This window comes from Amphibalanus amphitrite, unplaced genomic scaffold (assembly GCF_019059575.1).
Source record: "Amphibalanus amphitrite isolate SeventyFive unplaced genomic scaffold, NRLGWU_Aamphi_draft 000527F_arrow, whole genome shotgun sequence".
NCBI lineage: Eukaryota > Metazoa > Arthropoda > Thecostraca > Balanomorpha > Balanidae > Amphibalanus > Amphibalanus amphitrite.
In genome coordinates, this window is record NW_024882021.1 from 189,460 (window position 1) to 214,317 (window position 24,858).

At 48.5% G+C, this 24,858-nt stretch overlaps 1 protein-coding gene across 2 annotated transcripts in view; it reads left to right on the forward strand.

Annotated features, from left to right (window-relative positions):
• Positions 1 to 23,746, forward strand: part of LOC122393285 (S-adenosylmethionine decarboxylase proenzyme-like) — a 44,239-nt gene extending 20,493 nt beyond the window's left edge. For both annotated transcript variants that reach the window (XM_043389181.1, XM_043389183.1), the window contains exons 8-9: positions 21,080 to 21,235; positions 21,606 to 23,746. In XM_043389181.1, the coding sequence (XP_043245116.1) occupies positions 21,080 to 21,235; positions 21,606 to 21,743 (294 nt within the window). In that variant the 3' untranslated portion in view covers positions 21,744 to 23,746. The remainder of the gene's footprint in view (positions 1 to 21,079; positions 21,236 to 21,605) is intronic.
• The last annotated feature ends 1,112 nt before the right edge of the window (positions 23,747 to 24,858 follow it).

Here is a 24,858-nt window from a genome sequence, read left to right on the forward strand (position 1 = left end):
GTCGTAATCGTCGTTCCCGACACGGGCGTTGAGCCGCCAGAGGGCGCGAGAAGCAGCCACAACAGGGGCAGTGGGTTAGCCGTAATTGGGGCGCGGGCGGTAGGTGAAGGTCACGTATAGGAGTCTGGTTAGTTGCGGAAAGTTGCAACGGGATAAGAACGTAGACAGTTAAATATGATATGCTATATGATATCTAGGACTGCACTTCGTTTGATGCGCATTGTTTACTGCTAATAGGATGATTTAAATTAGATTCCCTATGAAAGGCTAGGGACCCTATGACAATATTCTGGCACTCTATAAAGATAATTTGTTTAGGTAACTAGTAGCCCATCAGAAGCTATCGAACGAGTTTCAAGGAGGCATTTCCGTTTGAGCATTCAGTAATTCACTATGGTACGGTGGATCACAACCAGACGGCAGATCGATGCGTGTTAATTGGTTCTAGATCATATGTCTGATTAAATCAAGAGCGGTTCAAGGTCTGCTAGGATTGTATACGAGAACTGATGATAAGGTTCACGCGTGTAGCAGCAATTAGGACTTGAGATTACGATTAGATTTGGTTAAATTATGCGTTTCTGCTATTCGCGTTCTTGCGAGTTAGCGCCAATAATTACTCCAACAATATTGGCACAGGGCATTGTGAGGCACAGACGGCTTGTTTGCCCGCCTCCTATGGCGTAACGTTTACCAGCATGACTGTATGAGACACAGATGCACTTCTCGAAACCCACGTCCAGACCGGAATAATAAGAGGGACACACCGTCACGTACGCAGGGCATATGCACGTTTTCCGCCAGTGGTACCGGCCACTGTTAATTTTCCCGCTTAGGTAACACTGGGTGAGAAGGCAGTGAGAGGTTTCTACGGCAGGGGGGAAGGGGAAGATTGGCACAGTATGCAGTGGAGAGTAAGTTATGCCAAAGGCAAGAAGCCGAAGGTCAGGGGTGAGTCACCCAAAGGGCGGATAAGGCGAGCCGTAGTGTCCCGGATAAGTCCTCATACTTATTTCGTAAAGGTACTCTAATCGGTACTGGACAGCCTCAGGGGAGGGAAGAATGTACTCCAGGACACGTAAGGCCTTGAATAGTAAATCCCATGGTTAAGGATAGTTCCAGGATATGAACTAGGGTCCCTGGGTCGTGAACGGGAATGTTACACGCGGACCGGAAGAGGGCATAGGTAATCTCTCCCGGTAGAGAGATAAGTCGGATATAAATCGTGTATGTGTGTACCATAAGTCTATCGGTCGTGTAGTGAATCCCATAAATTAGTAGGGTGGATATTTATGCAATTATTCTGGACGGCCCTGCGGTAAGTATCTTTGTCGCCGGTTAGCGGAGCATGCATATGGATTTCGGAAAGAGACATTTATCTCGCCGGGGAGATCGCTATTAGTCAGGCACCTAACGCCATCGGAGGGAATTCGAGGGGCGCTAAATAAATTTGGGGTGAATATATGACGAACGAACGTAGAGAGAGGATGAGAGTGAGAATGGTAAAGGATGAATCTTAGGATAAGGCCGATGGGAGTTTAGCGAAGCTCAGTTAGGACAGTCAAACTAATTAATCTCGAGGGCAACTTAAAACTAGCAACGCTAATACGAATTAAGTGGGCAATTTTCTTAATGGGAAGGCCAGTGATATAGGAATGGGTGACTGGACGAATGATCACATTCAATTTATCAATGTAATTACCACCCATATGTTTGGCAGTGGTCATCGGGACTTCGAATGCCCTGTCCTTCACCTGCCCAACTGTGCCGCAAACCCAGCTGATCGGATACCTCTATCCCTAATCCGAGCAGTGAAGAAGCATCTCGTGCATCATGGTCTATACAATGAACAGAATCATCAAGCCTCTAAATTAAAAAGCATCTTCCATCAGATGTATTTGTATGCAAGGTGGATCTCTAGACATCTCCCTCAGGTGGATCTCAACACCATCTCAAGATCTCTATCAGGTGGATCTATATCTACATCTATCTCAGGATCTCATCACTATCTGGATCTCTCTCTAGATCTATCTCGGGATCTTTTCCAAGACTCTCAAGCTCCCCTGTTCTACCAGTTCAACTATCGAGTTCATTCCAGCAGCAAATAGCTCTGTTCCTCTACAACCAGCTGAACGACAGTGGACCGCGGTGCTGGATCAACCGCAAAGAAGGCGTTTGATTACCCGCAAGGAAGCAGTTATTATCCTCTCTTTCTTCTTCTTTTCTAAATCCCCTCGCTACATTTGCGGCACAGTTGGGCAGGTGAAGGACAGGGCATTCGAAGTCCCGATGACCACTGCCAAACCTATGGGTGGTAATTACATTGATTAATTGAATGTGATCATTCGTCCAGTCACCCATTCCTATATCACTGGCCTCCCCATTACGAAAATTTGCCCACTTAATTCGTATTAGCGTTGCTAGTTTAGCTGCCCTCGAGAATCATTAGCTTGACTGCCCAACCTGAGTTCTGCTTAACTCCTATCGGCCTTATCCTAAGATTTATCCTTCATCATTCTTACGCTCATCCACACAAAGCATTTGCCCTCCATTCACTCACCCCAATCGATTTAGCAGCCCCCGAAATTCCCTCCGATAGTGTTAGGTGTCTGGCTGACGACAATCTCCCCGGCGAGATAAATGTCTTTTTCCGAAATCCATATGCATGCTCCGCTAACCGGCGACAAAGATACTTATCGCAGGGCCGTCCAGAATAATTGCACAAATATCCACCCTACTACTTTATGGGATCCACACACGTCCGATAGACCTATGGTACACATATACGCGATTTACATCCGACTTATCTCTCTATCCGGGAGAGATTACCTATGCCCTCTTCCGGTCCGCGTGTAACACCTCCGTTCACGACCCAGGGACCACCGTTCATATCCTGGAACTCTCCTCAGGAACTCTCCTTAAACCCTGGGATTTACTTTCAAGGCCTTACGTGTCCTGGAGTACATCGTTACCTCCCCTGAGGCTGTCCAGTACCGATTAAGGTACCCTTACAAAATAAGTATGAGGACTTATTCGGGACACTACAGCTTGCCTTATCCGCCCTTTGGGTGACTCACCCCTGACCCTCGGCTTCTTGCCTTTGGCATAGCTTCAACTTACTCTCCGACTGCATTGTGCCAATCTTCCCCTTTCCCCCTGCCGTAGAAACCTCTCACTGCCTCGTTACCCAGTATTACCTAAGCGGGAAATCTAACAGTAGCCGGTACCACTGGCGGAAAACGTGCATATGCCCTGCGTACGTGACGGTGTGTCCCTCTTATTATTCCGGTCTGGACGTGTGTTTATGAGAAGTGCATCTGTGTCTCATACGGTCATGCTGGTAAACGTTACGCCATAGGAGACGGGCAAACAAGCCGTCTGTGCCTCACAATACCCTGTGCTAATATTGGTGGAGTAATTATTGGCGCTAACTCGCAAGAACGCGAATAACAGAAACGCATTATTGATCCAAACCTAATCGTAATCTCAAGTCCTAATTGCTGCTGCACGCGTGAACCTAATCATCAGTTCTCGTATATACAATCCTAGCAGGCCTTGAACTGCTCTTGATTTAATCAGATGATCTAGAACCAATTAGTACGCACCGATCAATCGTCTGGTTGTGATCCACCGTATCATATTAAATTACTGGATGCTCAAACGGAAATGACTCCTTGAAACTCGTTCGATAGCTTCTGATGGGCTACTAGTTACATATACAAATTATCTTTATAGAGTGCCAGAATATTGTCGTAGGGGTCCCTAGCCTTTCATAGAAAATATAATTTAAATCATCCTATTAGCAGTAAACAATGCACATCAAACGAAGTGCAGTCCTAAATATCAAATAGCATGTCATATTTAAAATTATGCATTAACTGTTTACGTTCTTATCCCGTTATAACTTTCCACAACTAACCATGCTCCTATACAATGACCTTCACCTACCGCACGCGCCCCAATTACGGTTAGCCCACTGCCCTACTGTGGCCGCTGCTCCACTCCCGACGCTGCTCTCATGTGCCATCTAGCGGCGCACGGTCCCGCGTCGCGAACGACGATTACCACGGCTGCCGGCCGGCGCCGCGTCGACAGTCGACAGTTGTCAAGGCCGCGCCGCGATGGGCGCGTCATCACTCTCGGTGCAGTACTGGTGTGTGCGGTCTCTTCGGGCCGGGTAGATTCAACGAATGTGTCAGTGAGTGTGAATCTGGTAAAATGTCGCTGCAATATCTCCCTGTTCGACATCTCATCAGCTCCATTCAACGTAAGTTTTTTTTAAACTCCGTATCCCCTTCGATCCTTCCCAAAAGATATGATTTTTCTAGTATTTATTCTACAAAAGCACAACGATCGGTACCTATATAAGTCGCATATTAGTTCTAACCACAAACAATTCTACATCTACCTATTACTCGACATTTCGCAACTACAATGACGCAAAGTACAAGGACCATCTAAAGTCGCAGTGTCAGACCGTCGACCTCAAACCACTACTCTCAACTCTGCACCTAAGTAACAGAAGAATTTCCGCCGTAAGCTCAAGCATTCATGTCTGTTGAAAATCATAACTCATAGCCATATTCATAGATCGATTGCATGAATCAGTCGCCACCTTAAAACATTACATTCCCTGTCAACCGTATTTACCTGTTCACTAATTGATTTCGACTTCGCAATTAATTCCTACAGCAATATTACCAATGATTTCGCAAAGCAACTTTTAGTGAGTACAGCACGAATCTACACCCTTAATTTCACAAACGAATTCCAACCTCAAATCTTAATCGCACCTGACTACCGCCGATAATAAATCGAACGAACCAGCTTGGCCAAACACAAAGACATATTCGTTATTCAATGCTGACACGCATCATGTCATCAATCTCAACGTTCGTGACAATGAGCTGCTTATTCAAATTTTAGCATCTCGCTCCCGGCCTAATCGTGAATTCCGACGGACAATAACGGTTTGCTGGCGACTCTGACATGACTTCGAAATTCAGATCCTAATATGCTACTAGGGTGTCTGGACCAATAAGTTCAAAGTAATTTAAGTTTTCCAATTCCAATTGAGAGTGCATTTTATGGCAACCGAAAATGTTTGGCAGTCGTCACGGCACGGCAGGCTGGGCAGAGGGGGGGGGGGGTCAAGGATTGGGATTGAGCAGACTTTTCAGCAGCACTCACATTCTGGAGTTCCTCTGCGCTCGAACTGAAGAGACTTCTCGCGGGTGACCCCGCGGACTGACGGCGGCTCCCAGATGGCGTCTCCGGCTCCGGCTGCAGACTGTGACTCTCGGCTGCTCGACTGTGTCACTCGGCTGCTCGACTGTGACCCTCGGCTGCTCGACTGTGTGCCTCCTGGCTGGGTGGCGCACCCTTTTATAGTTGGGGGGAGGGGGTGACTGCCACGCCCTTGCGCCGTCATCTTCCTCTGCCTTCCTCTGGTGGGTGGGCCCGTAAGATGGCGCCCTCTGTCCCGTTTAGTCGCCTTGCTCCTCTGTGTCTGCAATTTTTGGCCGTCGAATCGTCTTCGTATTGAGTGCTTTATCATCTTAGTAGTCGCTGGCATAAACCAATTCCAGAAAGGTTGGTGATTTTCGAGTTTTAATTTTGATTCTTCAATTTCATTTTATTCAAACTTTTGTTTCCTTCCGTTTCGTCTGCCGGCAACGCCCCTTGTGACGTCACTCTTGCTCCGCCCACTGACGTCATCTTGGTTGGGGGGGGGGGTCTGTAGAACAGCGCCTTCTGTCCGCGGTGGGGACGTCCTGAACTACGTTTGTTTCGGACAACAGCGCTTTCTGTCCGCAGTGGAGACGTCCTGAACTACGTCTGTTTCGGAGGTTGTCTGCTAAGCTTAGCAGATTCCGTTGCAGTGAGACGCACTGTTGTGCTACCATGGCTACGTGAGACCCAATGTGCTACGTGCCTTAAGCCTGCGCGTGGTCTCACAGTGTGCCGACGTTTGCTTGTAGCTTCAGCTGCTTTGCAATGACTACCAATGACTCATCCTGATGTGACTGTCTTCAGAGGTGCTTGTCTTAATTGGAGTTTAATGGCGGCCCATTCTGTGCGGACAGTGAGAAATGATTGGGGAGGGCGGATCTGGGGACTAGTGGGAGGAGGGAAGGAATAATGACAAGGGAGGGAAGCGTGCGGCAGCGCTCTGCTCAGCTGCGCGTCACCGTGCCGGCCGTGCCGAAAAGATACTACGTTAGATGGTCAAGATGTAGCGTGCTACATCTTCAGTCCAAACAACCCTAGTTGCGTCCTCGCAACTCCTACAAAAAAGTCACATCCCTTACTCATCTAAATCTCTACAATCATCTGATCTTCAGCAACGCCTACAACATGACATCGTATACCTAGTACAGTACACACACGCACCTGTTGTTCCTCGTCCCCACCTTAGTTTTTCGTTCACCAGATCCGGGTCGCGTGCACCAACCACTTTGGTTAGTCCGATGTCATCGGTGGCCGTCCGGTAAGCGGCTTCTCAGGGGGGGGTGAAGACCTCTATAGCATCCCAGGTGGGCGGCCTCCCCAGCAGTTCGGGTGGCGGCCTCCATGGCAGCCCCGGGTGGGCAGCCTTCACGGCAGCCCGGGTGGCAGCCTGCCATGGCAGCCTGGGTGGGACGGCCTCCGCGGCAGCCAGGGTGGGGAGCTTCCACAGCAGCCCGGATGGGGGGGGGGGGCTCCATGGCAGCCCGGGTGGGCAGCTTGCACGGCGGCCCGTGTGGGCAGCCTACGTGGCAGCCCAGGTGGATGACCTCCTTGGCAGTCCGGTTAGGCGACCTCCATGGCCGGCCCTGCCGCGACCTCCGTGGCAGTCCGGGTAGGTGACCCTCGTGACAGACCCGGTGACAGTCTCCGTGGTAGCTCAGGTAGGCGACTTCCGTGGCAGCTCAGGTGGGTGACCCCCGAGGCAGCACGCGATGGCAATGCATCTTCCGTGGCAGCTCATGTAGGTGACTTCCGCGGCGGCTCAGGTGAGTGGTCCCCGAGGCAGCACGCGAGGGCAATGCATCCCCCGTGGCAGCCCGGTTGGGTGACCTCCGTGGCAGACCCGTGACAGCCTCCGTGGTAGCTCAGGTAGGCAACTTCTGCGGCAGCTCAGGTGGGTGACATCCGAGGCAGCACGGGATGACAATGCATCCTCCGTGGCAGTTCAGGTAGCGACCTTTCGGCGGACTAGGTGACAACCTTTTCGGCAGCCCAGGTGGGTGATCTCTGCGGCAGCCCATCTGAACTGAACGCTTGGCAGTGGTCTGGTAGCATCCTGGTACCATCTCCTTGGTCACCAGCTTGATCATTGCCTTGGCTGTTTGGTGAAGACGACCGTGTTTGATTTTGATCGAGTAAAACCCCTGTTTCTAATATTGCCTGTTCTCTTATCATCATTACTCTAGACAGTTTGAGCTCTCCTTTGCAATACAGCAGCTGACCTTGACTTGTACTTGTTGTACAGCCGAACGTAGAAGAATTGATATGCTGATGATGCAAACAATTTTCAAGTTTCGTTTCCGGCCTGACTTCTATATTAGTCTGATCCTTCGTTTCATGAGACGGCTTCATTTCCCTATCTTATCTTCAACAACTTCTTCTATGTCCTTTTCAGTATTCGTAAGACCGCTTCTCCTCATCAGCCACCATCATAAGCTTCATCTTCACACAGTTTTCTTTAGCTCCTCCTTTACCTTCACGTCGACCCCTGCAGCACGTTCATTTCCACTGCTGCCAGTATTTCGAACACCTGCTCTTTTCTTCAACTTCTTCCTCTTCTCCATACGGTTGACTTTCAATTCATCAACTTCGGTTCGGCGGCTTGTGCCAGTCTACCAGCTTCACAATTTGAGAATTATCAAAGCCCCACGTTATGGGCGCCATTTGTAGCAAGGGAAAGAAAGAAAGAAAAAGGAATAAAAAAGCTGCATCTTCTTTGCGGTTCATCAAATACTGCGGTCCAATGTCGTTCGGCTGGTTGTAGCAGAAGAGAGAGGGAGCAAATTGCTGCTGGGAGATCCTGAGATAGCTATAGAGAGGGATCTTGATACAGATAGAGATCTTGAGATAGATGTCCCTTCTGGGAGAGATGACGTCCACCTGAGGGAGATGTAGATATAGATCCACCTTGCGTACAAATACATCTGATGGAAGATGCTTTTTAATTTAGAGGCTTGATGATTCTGTTCATTGTATAGACCATGATGCACGAGATGCTTCTTCACTGCTCGGATTAGGGATAGAGGGATCCGATCAGCTGGGTTTGCGGCACAGTTGGGCAGGTGAAGGACAGGGCATTCGAAGTCCCGATGACCACTGCCAAACCTATGGGTGGTAATTACATTGATTAATTGAATGTGATCATTCGTCCAGTCACCCATTCCTATATCACTGGCCTCCCCATTACGAAAATTTGCCCACTTAATTCGTATTAGCGTTGCTAGTTTAGCTGCCCTCGAGAATCATTAGCTTGACTGCCCAACCTGAGTTCTGCTTAACTCCTATCGGCCTTATCCTAAGATTTATCCTTCATCATTCTTACGCTCATCCACACAAAGCATTTGCCCTCCATTCACTCACCCCAATCGATTTACCAGCCCCCGAAATTCCCTCCGATAGTGTTAGGTGTCTGGCTGACGACAATCTCCCCGGCGAGATAAATGTCTTTTTCCGAAATCCATATGCATGCTCCGCTAACCGGCGACAAAGATACTTATCGCAGGGCCGTCCAGAATAATTGCACAAATATCCACCCTACTACTTTATGGGATCCACACACGTCCGATAGACCTATGGTACACATATACGCGATTTACATCCGACTTATCTCTCTATCCGGGAGAGATTACCTATGCCCTCTTCCGGTCCGCGTGTAACACCTCCGTTCACGACCCAGGGACCACCGTTCATATCCTGGAACTGTCCTCAGGAACTCTCCTTAAACCCTGGGATTTACTTTCAAGGCCTTACGTGTCCTGGAGTACATCGTTACCTCCCCTGAGGCTGTCCAGTACCGATTAAGGTACCCTTACAAAATAAGTATGAGGACTTATTCGGGACACTACAGCTTGCCTTATCCGCCCTTTGGGTGACTCACCCCTGACCCTCGGCTTCTTGCCTTTGGCATAGCTTCAACTTACTCTCCGACTGCATTGTGCCAATCTTCCCCTTTCCCCCTGCCGTAGAAACCTCTCACTGCCTCGTTACCCAGTATTACCTAAGCGGGAAATCTAACAGTAGCCGGTACCACTGGCGGAAAACGTGCATATGCCCTGCGTACGTGACGGTGTGTCCCTCTTATTATTCCGGTCTGGACGTGTGTTTATGAGAAGTGCATCTGTGTCTCATACGGTCATGCTGGTAAACGTTACGCCATAGGAGACGGGCAAACAAGCCGTCTGTGCCTCACAATACCCTGTGCTAATATTGGTGGAGTAATTATTGGCGCTAACTCGCAAGAACGCGAATAACAGAAACGCATTATTGATCCAAACCTAATCGTAATCTCAAGTCCTAATTGCTGCTGCACGCGTGAACCTAATCATCAGTTCTCGTATATACAATCCTAGCAGGCCTTGAACTGCTCTTGATTTAATCAGATGATCTAGAACCAATTAGTACGCACCGATCAATCGTCTGGTTGTGATCCACCGTATCATATTAAATTACTGGATGCTCAAACGGAAATGACTCCTTGAAACTCGTTCGATAGCTTCTGATGGGCTACTAGTTACATATACAAATTATCTTTATAGAGTGCCAGAATATTGTCGTAGGGGTCCCTAGCCTTTCATAGAAAATATAATTTAAATCATCCTATTAGCAGTAAACAATGCACATCAAACGAAGTGCAGTCCTAAATATCAAATAGCATGTCATATTTAAAATTATGCATTAACTGTTTACGTTCTTATCCCGTTATAACTTTCCACAACTAACCATGCTCCTATACAATGACCTTCACCTACCGCACGCGCCCCAATTACGGTTAGCCCACTGCCCTACTGTGGCCGCTGCTCCACTCCCGACGCTGCTCTCATGTGCCATCTAGCGGCGCACGGTCCCGCGTCGCGAACGACGATTACCACGGCTGCCGGCCGGCGCCGCGTCGACAGTCGACAGTTGTCAAGGCCGCGCCGCGATGGGCGCGTCATCACTCTCGGTGCAGTACTGGTGTGTGCGGTCTCTTCGGGCCGGGTAGATTCAACGAATGTGTCAGTGAGTGTGAATCTGGTAAAATATCGCTGCAATATCTCCCTGTTCGACATCTCATCAGCTCCATTCAACGTAAGTTTTTTTTTTAACTCCGTATCCCCTTCGATCCTTCCCAAAAGATATGATTTTTCTAGTATTTATTCTACAAAAGCACAACGATCGGTACCTATATTAGTCGCATATTAGTTCTAACCACAAACAATTCTACATCTACCTATTACTCGACATTTCGCAACTACAATGACGCAAAGTACAAGGACCATCTAAAGTCGCAGTGTCAGACCGTCGACCTCAAACCACTACTCTCAACTCTGCACCTAAGTAACAGAAGAATTTCCGCCGTAAGCTCAAGCATTCATGTCTGTTGAAAATCATAACTCATAGCCATATTCATAGATCGATTGCATGAATCAGTCGCCACCTTAAAACATTACATTCCCTGTCAACCGTATTTACCTGTTCACTAATTGATTTCGACTTCGCAATTAATTCCTACAGCAATATTACCAATGATTTCGCAAAGCAACTTTTAGTGAGTACAGCACGAATCTACACCCTTAATTTCACAAACGAATTCCAACCTCAAATCTTAATCGCACCTGACTACCGCCGATAATAAATCGAACGAACCAGCTTGGCCAAACACAAAGACATATTCGTTATTCAATGCTGACACGCATCATGTCATCAATCTCAACGTTCGTGACAATGAGCTGCTTATTCAAATTTTAGCATCTCGCTCCCGGCCTAATCGTGAATTCCGACGGACAATAACGGTTTGATGGCGACTCTGACATGACTTCGAAATTCAGATCCTAATATGCTACTAGGGTGTCTGGACCAATAAGTTCAAAGTAATTTAAGTTTTCCAATTCCAATTGAGAGTGCATTTTATGGCAACCGAAAATGTTTGGCAGTCGTCACGGCACGGCAGGCTGGGCAGAGGGGGGGGGGGGGGTCAAGGATTGGGATTGAGCAGACTTTTCAGCAGCACTCACATTCTGGAGTTCCTCTGCGCTCGAACTGAAGAGACTTCTCGCGGGTGACCCCGCGGACTGACGGCGGCTCCCAGATGGCGTCTCCGGCTCCGGCTGCAGACTGTGACTCTCGGCTGCTCGACTGTGTCACTCGGCTGCTCGACTGTGACCCTCGGCTGCTCGACTGTGTGCCTCCTGGCTGGGTGGCGCACCCTTTTATAGTTGGGGGGGGGAGGGGGTGACTGCCACGCCCTTGCGCCGTCATCTTCCTCTGCCTTCCTCTGGTGGGTGGGCCCGTAAGATGGCGCCCTCTGTCCCGTTTAGTCGCCTTGCTCCTCTGTGTCTGCAATTTTTGGCCGTCGAATCGTCTTCGTATTGAGTGCTTTATCATCTTAGTAGTCGCTGGCATAAACCAATTCCAGAAAGGTTGGTGATTTTCGAGTTTTAATTTTGATTCTTCAATTTCATTTTATTCAAACTTTTGTTTCCTTCCGTTTCGTCTGCCGGCAACGCCCCTTGTGACGTCACTCTTGCTCCGCCCACTGACGTCATCTTGGTTGGGGGGGGGGGGGGTCTGTAGAACAGCGCCTTCTGTCCGCGGTGGGGACGTCCTGAACTACGTTTGTTTCGGACAACAGCGCTTTCTGTCCGCAGTGGAGACGTCCTGAACTACGTCTGTTTCGGAGGTTGTCTGCTAAGCTTAGCAGATTCCGTTGCAGTGAGACGCACTGTTGTGCTACCATGGCTACGTGAGACCCAATGTGCTACGTGCCTTAAGCCTGCGCGTGGTCTCACAGTGTGCCGACGTTTGCTTGTAGCTTCAGCTGCTTTGCAATGACTACCAATGACTCATCCTGATGTGACTGTCTTCAGAGGTGCTTGTCTTAATTGGAGTTTAACCCGCGCACCGACGGGGGGGGGGGGCGGATATCCGCCCCCCCTGAGGTTTTTCGCGAATAGCGGGAAAACCGCGGCGCGTAGCGCCGCGAAATTTGGTATGACTATAACCTCATCACTTTTACACATGGTGTGCAAGTTTGAACCTCCTACCTTTTAAGGTCAGGTCACCAGGTCACTTTGAATGACCCAACCTCAAGTCACTTTTTTGCAACTTTGTCACCGTGCCAGAGCTACAGTAGATGTCGGAGGCCTTTGAAAGTCGCAGGATATTATTAGATCATTAGTAGCTACAATTTGTATATCTCGGAATTTTGATATCGGTGACCTAAGGTCAGGTCAATTTCGCGACCTCCCCATTATAAGTCAATGGGGGAAAATCAACTCCCTGTTTTTACCACTAAAACGGGTCGGAATGGCCCCATATACCAAACATGACTTCATATACGATCAACCTTCACTACCTTGAGGTCTGTTTTGCTGTTGGGCAGCTGTGAGGTCATGTGACGTCATCAAAGGTCACCAAAGGTTTTTGGCCAATAACTCCGTACAGGAACAAGATACAGACGCGTGGATGGTCTCATTGTGTTCAGCTCGTCAAGACGCATCGAATGATATACATGATGACCTCGAGGTCACGTGACCTGAGGTCAACCTTTGACCTTGACCTTTCGAGGTCAACATGTATATCATTCAATGCGGATTGACGAGAGGATCACGATGATGCCCTTAGTTTGTTCCTATCTTGACTAATTCGAAAGTTATTCGAGGAAAACTCTCTCCATATCTAGCGCCGCCATTTTGGCTTTTTCGACCCCTGTGACGTCATCTTTGACCTGACCTGAAAATGACCTTAGTAAAAATTGTAGATCTTGGCCGTGCGTATCCGATGCCGTTTACCGCTTGTCGCTATCTTGCTTCGTTCTCGAGATCTCAGGGGGGGCGGTCATCCGCCCCCCCCCCCCCGTCGGTGCGAAGTTGGCGCAGACCCCCGTCGGTGCGCGGGTTAATGGCGGCCCATTCTGTGCGGACAGTGAGAAATGATTGGGGAGGGCGGATCTGGGGACTAGTGGGAGGAGGGAAGGAATAATGACAAGGGAGGGAAGCGTGCGGCAGCGCTCTGCTCAGCTGCGCGTCACCGGGCCGGCCGTGCCGAAAAGATACTACGTTAGATGGTCAAGATGTAGCGTGCTACAAAACATATGAAGCTTTTATCGTAAAAAACAATAGTTTCTGAGTTATAGGCCGCCAAACACAGGGCTGCAGCGCGAACTCCAAGAATTGCCCGAGGCTATATCTCGGAAACCGTTGTTCGAAGAAAAAATCCTTGCCACAGCTGGCTTCCCCGCCCATCACAACCCATTAGACCAATTTTAAGCAAAAAATAAAATATGAGGGTGCAGGGCACTTGTCGATTTGTCGTGGAACGCCCCTGAGGTCAAATTTTCAAGTTGACCTTTCAAGGTCAAGTTATAGTTCATTCGATGCGTCTTGACGAGAGGAACACGATGCCGGTGAAAGTAAGCTCGTACAAGGCTTGGGTCAAAAGTTATTGCAGAAAAAAACTGTTTCCGAAAAAAATCGGCTATTTTTGCAGTTTTTGCCCCCTGCAGGCAAAACCGTTGACGTTAGGTCAAATCTGAGAGAATTACTCAGAAAGGGCGTCAATAGGGCTATCGAATGCACTTTTCCGCGGCGCTGTAGCTCTATTGGTTCCCGAGTTATGCGTTGGCTTCTTGGAAATTTTCGACATTCGACCTGGAAATCGGCGAAATTTTCCCATTCAATGACCTCTGGTGACCTGACCTGACCTGACCAAAAAATTGACTGAAGTGATTTCGTCATTATTTTTTACGCTCTTTCGAACGCCGGCTTCCGCGTATCGCTACGTGGCCCAGGAGCCGAGTTACAAGGGGGGTGTTCAAACACCCCCCCCCCCCCAGCAGGGCGTGGAAATCCAGGACCCCCAGCCGGGCGCGGGTTAAAGTGATCCGACACACTTAAGCGTCGTTATGGAAAATAATCAAGTTAGTATTTGATTGTTAAAGACAGGAAAAGTTAACAAGTTTATGTTTGAATAAAATCCGTCACAAGCAATATATTTCAACCAAAGTTTGCCATGGCATCAAACTATGTCAACCTTCGATATCACCAAAATTTTATGTATTTTGGATGATATAGAAATGGCCGACTTTTAAGCTTGGAACGTGTTTTTTTCGTCACCCGGTATATGTGTTTGAATTAATTTATTCAGCTTTTCAGCATTTCTCGACTCGACAACTGTGGTAAATTAAATCGCATTGTTTGTTTTCATTTTCTAAATTCTATCGCACCTCCCATACCTTACAATCGGTGCCGTATCACTCGTGCCAGGTTTTCGATCCGCAACAGGGGCCGGCGCTGGGCCGGGGCCGGTGTGGTTTAGCTTAGAACCACATAAATGAAACAATGTTTGACGAGTATTACCTATCATCGAAATGTGCTGCGACACAACAGCATCCTTTGCCCCCAATCGTAGGTATTCGATAAACAATAGCAATTTGTTCGAAGAACACATGACTCAGTGTCGAGCAGGGCGGGAGGGGGAGGGCTAAGTATGTAACCGAAGGTTTGTTGTCAATAGTTAAAACACTATTCTTTAGAATTGTGTTTTTCTATTGAAAAACAAATCTGAGTTCCCTGACAATTTGGCAAAAGTTGCCTGAGATAAACGGTGTTGCGCAGAGCTTCTTCAGGCAGCACCGAAACTACCATTCCATTTTCGATGTTTTTGATTTAGTGTTCATTACAGTTGAACTTAGCTCATTTCCATTGTGAAATTAAGAGTTGAACTGATAAATGGTCATGGTCAATAATGGCCATGGTTTTTTTCGAAAATATCAGGAAACAAACCTTTTTTTCTTTCTTTTTTCCTCCCTTTTTCCGTTCATATTTTTTTATTGAGAGCGGTGCAATATCAGACAAGCTCGCTGGCTGGCTAAAACGCGTGCTTAGTTGAAAAACGTACCTACTTGGAGCCAAACACATTTTGAAAAAAATATAGTAGTGATTTCAATATAGACCAAAATTATAAGCAAGTTTCGTAGCAGATTCCCTTGATCGATCGTCGCTATAGTAAGTGCGACTGCGCCGTACAGCAAGGAAGTGACAGGAACCAAATGAGGGTCCCATTATTTATAATGCTTGCAAAAAGTGGGATTGGGAAAGGAAAGGCAAGGAAAGCCACTTATGCGTGGATTTACCCGAATACATGGTATGGGGTGAATAGGATCAGACGACAGAACACAATGGGAGGGGAGGAAGGGAGTAAATTGTAGAGCTGCTTAGTCGATCAGTCAGTTTCGCCCCCACTGAGAAAGTGTTTGGCCGTGTTGCATTGACTGGCGATCGCCTGTGTGACTCGTGCTCTCTGCCTCCTGCTCACCAGGATGTTTCGGAGCTCGTAAGTAGTCGGTCCCAGCCCTGCATGTCACTGCTGGTTTTCAGTGCTCACTGCTCAGTGCTCACGTAGTGCTGCCGAATCCCCCCCCCCCCCCGTTGTTCGTGTTTATTAGTGCGTACCGTCGCGAACCGGTTCTCTCTGACGGTGTTGTGCTGCCCCTGTGCCGGTTTTTCACGGGGATTAATGCATCGTTTTTTCCCCCATTGGATAGTTTTCAAGGGGTGAGGACGTCGTTTGAAAATGAAACCACGACAGATCGCGACTTTGTACCGCAATTAATAGCTTGTTTATAATAAAAAAATGGACTAGCGAGAGTCGTGCCGGAATCAGAATCCATAGGGTCATACATAGGTGTAGGAACGTTTTCGAAAGTGGGGGGGGGGCAGGCTCCCAGGGGCCCAAAACCTCACCTACCCCCAAAATCCATTTTCTCCTCGGATTTCGGCCACTTTATTTTCGCAAGCATGCTCAAATCGGTTTTTAAAAAATGTGACAAGAAAAAAAAATCGGCCAAAATCTCAGGGAGACTCCCGTCCAGAAATTAACTCTGATGGACCCGTCCCCCTGGCTTCCGCAGCCGCGTTGGCATTAGGGGCGGATCAAGGAAAACTCCAACACGGGAGGGCCACGAATCGCAGTGGTGCCCCTACCTATGCACAAAATTAAAAACTCAACGGATTTCGGCCACTTAATTTTGGTGGTGCCCTTTTTCCATTTTTATTTTATTTTTTGGTCCTGGCAGGCCTGTGGTAACCCTGGCGGGCCTGTGGGGCCCCTGCTAGGCCGCAGGTGCCCTTGGCAGGTTTGTGGTGCCCCTGGAAGGACTGTGGTGCTCCTGACGAGCCTGAAGTGCAAGCGACAGGCCCATGGTGCCTCTGCGAGGCCGGTGGTGCCCCTGCGAGGCCGTGGTGCCCCTGCTAGGCCGCTGGTGCCCCTGGGCCCTGACAGGACTGTGGTGCGCCTAACAAGCCTGAAGTGTCCCCGACAGGCACGTGATGCCCCTGACAGGCCCAAGGTGCCCCTGCAAGGCCAATGGTGCCGCTGGCAAGCCTGTGGTGCCTCTGGAAGGCCTCTGGTGCCCCTGATGGGCCTCTGGTGCTTCTGGGAGGACTGTGATGCCCCTGGGCCCTGATAAGCCTGAGGTGCCCCTGACAGGCCCGTGATGCCCTTGACAGGCCCAAGGTGCCCCTGCGAGGCCGATGGTGCCCCTGGAAGGCCTTTGGTGCCCCTAGAAGGCCCGTGGTGCCCCTGGCAGACCTGTGGTGCTCTTGCTAGGCCGATGGTGCTCCTGACAGGCCGGTGGTGCCCCTGTCAGGTCTGTGGTGCCCCTGGCAGGCCTGTGGTGCCCCCGGGCTCCAAGGGGGCATGACCCATGTGACCCCCCCCCCTGGATCCGCCACTGGTTGGCACCCATGCGAATTCCAGAAGCACCCAAAAACATTTTGTTTCAATACGAGCGAGCGTGAAACGTTAAAAGCGAAAAGTCAGCAAAAGGTGTGGGGGGGGGAGTTAACATTGCTAGCCCCATCCGAAAGTGGGGGACCATGCCCCCTCCCCCCCCCCCCCTAGTCCTACGCCTATGTCAGTAACCGATCAACTAATGCAAGGCCGCCTAACATAAATTGTTAGTTTACGCCGTTTACGCATTCTGCTGCGCCAGTATTGTCTCTCTTTGTAGCGCGCGCTGCCTCTAAGCTGCCACTTATTGCTTCTGACAAAGTTTCCTTTCATTGGATGTAGGAAAATTACACCAATAACGATGAAGCACAAATGGAAATCTTCATGAAAGGGCAGGCCGGAGAACAGTCAAGTTTGTTCTTCGCCTTGATACCTACCAAGACATTTAAAAGTTCGGCAAAAAGTAGGGGTGGCCAGTTAACATTACTGGCCCCCCACTATGAAAAGTGGGGGGCCGCTGCCTCCCCCCCGTCCCCCCGTTCCTACACCTATGTCATGTCTCTTAACTTATTATTTTTCGGGCCTTTTTCGTCTCTTACAGCTTTTGTTTTGGAGTACCTAACTACCCAATAGAAATATTGGAACTTGGCCAAATAATGAGGCTCATAGCTCCTTACCTCTCCGTTCTTGCATAATTATGTCGCTTAGGTTGGTCGTGGCATGCCAGTCTATGCCCTATGGTATACGAGTCTTATGTTACTTGACTGTGGCGCTAGTCTATGTATTAGCACTGAGTATGTACGAGTATGGTATACGAGGACTGAGGAGTGTGTGGCACCATAAAAAAACTATAAAAAACTGTGTGCCACTTATAGTTTATGGCACAGTGGTGTCTCGTGCTTTAACGTTTTCTCATGCACGGTGATACTTATCGGCATTAGTCCTGTTGTTTTGCACTCCACAGTCCATGCTGTCAGCGCCAGGGTCACTAGTTGCATATTGGTCTGACTGCCATTGCACGCTGCACAAATATTGCTCTCGTGCCGACAACGTCAGAATCGTAATGACTTCTGAGACTACAAAGAAGAAATGCAAACAATGACTTATCTAGAAGGGACCGGATTTGGCGGATCGACCAATGGCAGATTGGCTTATGACCAATAGCCGATTTACCGTTACATTCTGGTTCCGAGCAAATGTCCTTGTGACGCATGGCCCGTGCTCCTTTTTCATCTGTGACGGCATCTTTTGACGCATTCTGGAATGCGAAGCATATGTAATCCACTTTCGTTACAGTGCTGCAAATGTAACTTTAACATGGACCCAATCTTATAAGTGCTTTAGAATATATATGACAGCAGTGGCTGAAGTGAAAATACTACTGGTATCACGTCTGGGGCATTCCACGATAGATCGACCAAAAAAACTTAAAATTTACACCCGCATATTCTATTTTTTGCTTAAAATTGGTCTAATGGGTTGTGATGGGCGGGGAACCCAGCTGTGGCAAGGATTTTTTTTTCTTCGAACAACGGTTTCCGAGATATAGCCTCGGGCAGTTCCTGGAGGTCACGCTGCAACCCTATGTTTGGCGGCTTATAACTCAGAAACTATTGGTTTTCTATGGTAAAAACTTGATGTGGTTCAACTCGCAATCAACCAACAAACGTTTTGGCTATCTCGGATTTTCGAATTTTGAAAATTTTGATCACGTGACATCTTGACCTTTTTTCGAAGAGTGACCTTGATATTTTCCCAACTGAAAGTCGCAATTTTGTCTGATGACGATTAAAGCCTTATCAATTTTCATTCATATGCGATAATAAAAAGTGGCTTTCGGCCTGCGTTGACCTCAGGTCAGGTCATTTTTATGACCTTCCCATTATTACGAGCGGGAGCGACAGCGAGATCTCGAGAACAAAGCAAGATAGCGACAAGCGGTAAACGGCACAGGGTACACATGGATAAGGTCTACAATTTTTACTCAGGTCATTTTCAGGTCAGGTCAAAGATGACGTCACAGGGGTAAAAAGAAAGTCTAAATGGCGCCACTACATATATATGAAGTTTTTCTCGAATAACTTTCAAAGTATTCCAGCTAGGAACAAACTAATAGCACCATCGTGATCCTCTCGTCGATCCGCATCGAAACATGTGTATGTTGACCTCGAAAGGTCAAGGTCAAAAGTTGACCTTAGGTCACGTGACCTTAAGGTCATCATATATATCATTCGATGGGCCCTGACGAGCTGAACACAATGAGCCTATCCGCGCGGCTGTATCTCAAACCTGAAAGGAGTTATTAGCAAAAAACATTTGGTGACCTTTAATGACGTCACATGACCCAAGAGCAACGTCACAGTTGACCAAGAGCAAAAAAAGGTCTGAAGGTAGTCAAAGTTAGTCGCTTATGGAGTCATTTCTGGTATATTAGGCAATTCCGACGCGTTTTAGTGTAAAAATAAGGGAGCTGATTTTTCCCCAATTGACTTATAATGGGGTGGTCAAGAAATTGACCTGACCTCAGGTCATCGGTATCGAAATTCAAAACGAACTAGCGCTAGGCGAAAGCAAACGGATTGGTGCCTATCCTACGTCTCTTTCTTTATTAGATCAAAAGGTACAGCCAAAACTATTTTGACTTCCTTTTTACCCCTGTGACGTCATCTTTGACCTGACCTGAAAATGACCTCAGTAAAAATTGTAGACCTTATCCGTGTGAATCCTGTATCGTTTACCACTTGTCGCTACCTTGCTTTAGTCTCGAGATCTCGCTGTCGCTCCCGCTCGTAATAATGGACAGGTCATAAAAATGACTTGATCTCAGGTCAATGCAGGCCGAAAGCCACTTTTTTATTGTCGCATATGAATGACAATTGATAAGGCTTTAATCGTCATCAGACAAAATTGCGACTATCAGTTGGGAAAATATCAAGGTCACTCTTCGAAAAAAAGATCAAGATGTCACGTGATCAAAATTTTCAAAAATCGAAAATCCGAGATAGCCAAAACGTTCGCTGGTTGATTGCGAGTCGAACCATAAGAAGTTTTTACCATTGAAAACCAATAGTTTCTGAGTTCTAAGCCGCCAAACATAGGGTTGCAGCGTGACCTCCAGGAATTGCCTGAGGCTATATCTCGGAAACCGGTGTTCGAAGAAAAAAATCCTTGGCACAGCTGGCTTCCCCGCGCATAACAACCCATTAGACCAATTTTGAGCAAAAAATAAAATATGAGGGTGTACGGCTTTGATCAATCTATCGTGGAATGCCCCGTCTGGAAATGCTACCAATTGCCGTGAATATAACAGTACGCCCTCGATAAGATTGGGTCATGGTCTGTTTTAGCGACATTTGGTATTTTTATGCACCTTAGACTGGAGTGAATCCTGCCAGCCATTGCAAAAAGATATCTGTGTGTGATTTTTTTTTCTCACATTTTGCATTGCTCACCCAATGCGTCGATAAGTAGATGTAGTTCATATCATGCAGCAAACCTTGATGTATGCCATTGGTGAACTAAAGTGCACGAAAAATAGCTGTACACTCCTGTGCCGCTCGGTCACTGCTGATCTGGGTCACTAGCACCACTGACCTGGGTCACCAGTGCCGCTCGGTCACTGCTGATCTGGGTCACTAGCACCACTGACCTGGGTCACCAGTGCCGCTCGGTCACTGCTGACCTGGGTCACTAGCACCACTGACCTGGGTCACCAGTGCCGCTCGGTCACTGCTGACCTGGGTCACTAGCACCACTGACCTGGGTCACCAGTGCCGCTCACCTGGTCCCGGTTTCTGTCCCCGCTGACAGGCCGCCGCCGCCGTCCCGCTGACCGGCCTCGGCTTCCGTCCCCGCTTAGTGCTGACCCAGGGTAATATCACTGACCGGCTGTCCCCGCTGACCCAGGGTAATATCACTGACCGGCCTCCGCCGCTGACCGAGGGTAATATCACTGACCGGCCGTCCCCGCTGACCCCGCTTACCCAGGGTAATATCACTGACCGACCTCCACTGCCGTCCCGCTGACCCAGGGTAATATCACTGACCGGCCTCCGCTTCCGCCCCTGCTGACTCAGGGTAATATCACTGACCGGCCTCCGCCGCCGTCCCCGCTGACCGGCCTCCGCTGCCGTCCCCCCAGGGCTGCTACGTGACGATCCACATCACGCCCGAGACTGAGTTCAGCTACGTGTCGTTCGAGACCAACATCCCGCAGTCGTGCTACAAAGACGTCATCAACCGCGTCGTCGACTGCTTCAAGCCCGGCAAGGTGCTCGTCACCGTCTTCGCCAACAAGGTGGGTAACTTTGCCCATCAACTGGGCGTCAGTTAGCTGCAGCTGAGCTGGCTAACTCGTCCGCTACTTAACTAGTTAAATAGCAGAGCTGCTGTGCTGTCTGGAACTGCGTGAACATTTCGGACACTTGATCTAAGGGTAGGACGAACGTAAGGCGAACGTATGCGACCAGATATAGCTACCACAGCCATTGCATTCGTAGTTTCTTTGAAATTAAGCGTATACCGCCACAACGATCACCGAAAGCCCCTGTTTCGTCCTGAATGCTCATTGCTCAGTGGTGATTCTGGCTCGTACAGAGGTGCGAACTCCCGGGACAACCTCGGCACCGTCCGAGCTCCGCCTGACCCCTCCGTTCGGTGCCCCCCAGTCGTCGGAGGCCAACGAGTTCGCGCGCCAGCTGAAGCTGCCGACGCTGCGCTCTGAGTACCGGCAGCGCGACCTGCAGTACTGCAGCGTGCGCGGCTACGACCTCGTCTACGCGCTGTTCGAGGAGTGGCCCTCCTAGGGACTGGCGCCGCCGGCCCGCCGACGGCACCGCGTCGGCGGACGGCGGCCGCACCGCGCCGCACCGCACTGCGAGCTGAGGAGGGACGCTGGCCGGCGCACACCCGCCACCTGCCGGCGCGTCGACGCTAGCGTGGATAACATCTCCTGAGCCGAGTCAATTAACACGAGTATGGCTGCGTGGATGGGACGGCCGCGGCGGGCGGTGCGCGCCGCCGGTCCGCGGCCGTCGGTAGGCTGCAGCGGGCGCCGCCACGTCCGGGCCGCCCGCTGCCCTCAGGTTCACCCCTGTGATAGTACCGGTCTCCTTCAGGGATGGGTTGTCGTTGGTCGGCCGTGTACTGTGCTGTGTTGGCTGCGTCCAGAGCTACGTCGGCTCGCTAGTCGCTCCTCAGATCTCAATGTGTCGTGTACAAAGCGGTGTCGGCCCGTCTGTCCGCCGCGCGGGCCGTCTTTGTTGGCGCTCCCGTCTCCTTGGTCCTGACACAATGCTCGTCCTGTGTTCACGCTCTGTAGCCTGTTGTGACCCAAAACCGGCTCAGTTTTGCCCCGCCTTGGCAGACCTTCGGGTACAAGATATTAGGATATCGTTACTCAGATACCAGGGAAATTGTCGTTCCTGCTTAAATCCCCCATTTTCTTTAATATGTTCTCAAAAACAAAATTAACGGGATTCGAATGTTAATAGAGTTTTTGGGGTGAATTTTTCACTGCCTTGCTTTGTATGCATCTGCTAAGAAACAAAACGTTTTTTTTATTTATCGGGGCAGCTTTTACCAGGTGCACTTAACATTAACAATTGCTTAACAGTTAATATGCCTTATTGCTATAGATGCAGATCCAGAAGGGTAACCGTTCGGGAGATATGTTGCATGTGCTTTTAGCGTGCATGAACGGGTAGGTCTTGTAAACGTTTAGAAGGGCTATGTTTTGCCATAATTCATCAGTAAAGGGAATGTTAGCTGTTGACAGTTCTCGTGTTTTTCCCCTATTCTTGACGAATGCTAGAAAGAGAACTGCTGATGTTTTCCTTGATATTGTTGTTCTTAATCCTCTGGCTGGACAACATAGGACACGTTCGTAGGTACCACTTTTTCTTGCTCCAGTTTGGGAGCGGCCAGACCCCTTACTTCAGCAGTTTGTGGTTCATGCGTCTTCTCATAGAAGTACCCTTGTGCTGTTAAACGCTGATTTTGTTTATATTGTATGCAGGCATTAACTAGAAGCTCTAAATAATTTGGTCTGACCGCGGCTGTCCGGGTTGTTGGTTCAGGAAGGGTCGGAGTACAGGGGAGTACTAACTTTTCGTGGTGTAAATAGGGAAATTTGGTTAATATGCAATTTACGAGGTTTCTGTTTTTTTTCCGAACTTTAGAGATTCCGGTTTATAAAAGCCGAGCCGTGGCTGTTGCCTTATTTCGGATTTCACTAATAGTATGTAGGACGCTCAGTGTGGCAGGGAAATGCTGCCGCAATTTAGGGTATTATGGACTAACCGTAGCTATTGTTCCTTATTCGGATAGCTCTGCAGTGGTTTATGGCCGTTTGGTGCTTTAGACTGAAGTGAGACCTCTGTAGTTCAGATCTGAAGTAGTTTAGGTGAAAGCCATTTCGAACGTAACAATTAATGATAGTTGAGATCCGATTTTGAACACAGCTTTTGTGTTTTGAAAAGTTTCCTTTCGGTGTATTTTTTCGGTCCAGCACGATCTATTCCCATTTGTTCAGCATTGAGGCGAATCTCGATGGCCTTTTTTGTGTGTATTATACTGCATGCAAACCAGCTAGGTGGCCTAGACTATTCATCCTCTTTCTGTACTTTCACTGAGCCAGAATCTAACATTATTATTATGTGTTAAATTGTAGTCCAAATCATTTTACGTCTGTTGGTAATTCTAGAATGAATTTTACCACAGGTTGTCGTTGGATGGCGAATGTCGAATTTACGCTGATTGCACTTCTGACAGCCCTCTTCAAACCGGAAATAAACAGCATCCTGAAAAATGAATGTGTCTGCCATTTCCTCAGCGCTGAAGTTCAACCGCCTGTGCCGTTACCAGCCAGGACTGAGCTGGGGTTTACAGTAGTGTGGCTCTTTATTGTAGGGTAAGGGCGGGTAAGAGTACGCGGGCGATAAGAGTACGCATCAGCTGTTTCGGTTGCTTAGCAACGCGGGTTTGTCGAGTTCATGAAGTGACATGAAGCCGCCAGTGCGTGCATGTCACCAACGGAACGTGGGCGTTGAGCGGCGACGCTGTTGAGTTTAAGGCGATGAATATTATTTTCGAGCGTTGTGATATTATTATGATATGGTACAATAATTTTGATACTTGGCAGTTGAGACAAGGTACATTTCCGTGATTGTTGTGGGAAACTTGTGAGGTTATCTGGGGAAATACTGTACAGTGCAATATTCTGTTTGCGAAGCTTTGCACAACGTTTCGGGGTTGTTTTGTGCGCGAATTGCATGTACGGTAAGAGGACGCACTGTTCAGGAGGGTAAGAGTACGCAGAATTATACATTAAATCGAATATACAGAAATATAGAATTATTAATCTATCGCTCAATGACGATTGTTTTGTAGGTATATCATCAATGGAGCACTGTGATGCAGATGCGTACCCGAAATTCTTCCAAATACGAGTTATTCTCCTTTTTGATTGTGCATTTTTTTTTAGAAACACACGACATGATTATTTCCTGATTTATAGACTTGAAAGATTTATTTTATGTTTTTCTTTTTGGATACTAGAATTAACTTAAATGCCTTCTGAGTTTGAAGTTAAGCATTTGGACAGTGCAAGCTGCATAGGTGTGTGTTCATATGCTTGCGTACTCCACCCGCCTGGCGTGCGTACTCTTACACACCCCATATGGTAAGAGTACGCAAGTGCAACGGTTCAGAAAATGTCAGTTTTAGACCACTTCCATTTACGCTGAAGGATCGTTGCCCCATGGGTTGATGGCTAATTCAATGAACTTTAATATTCCCTATTTGCGATTTCTTTCCTTCAAATATTAAACAAATGAGAGCAAGAAATCCACTAAGTGCGTACTCTTATACGACTTCACCCTAATGCTGGCCAGCGAGCGCGCCGTCCGGTGGTGGTTCGTG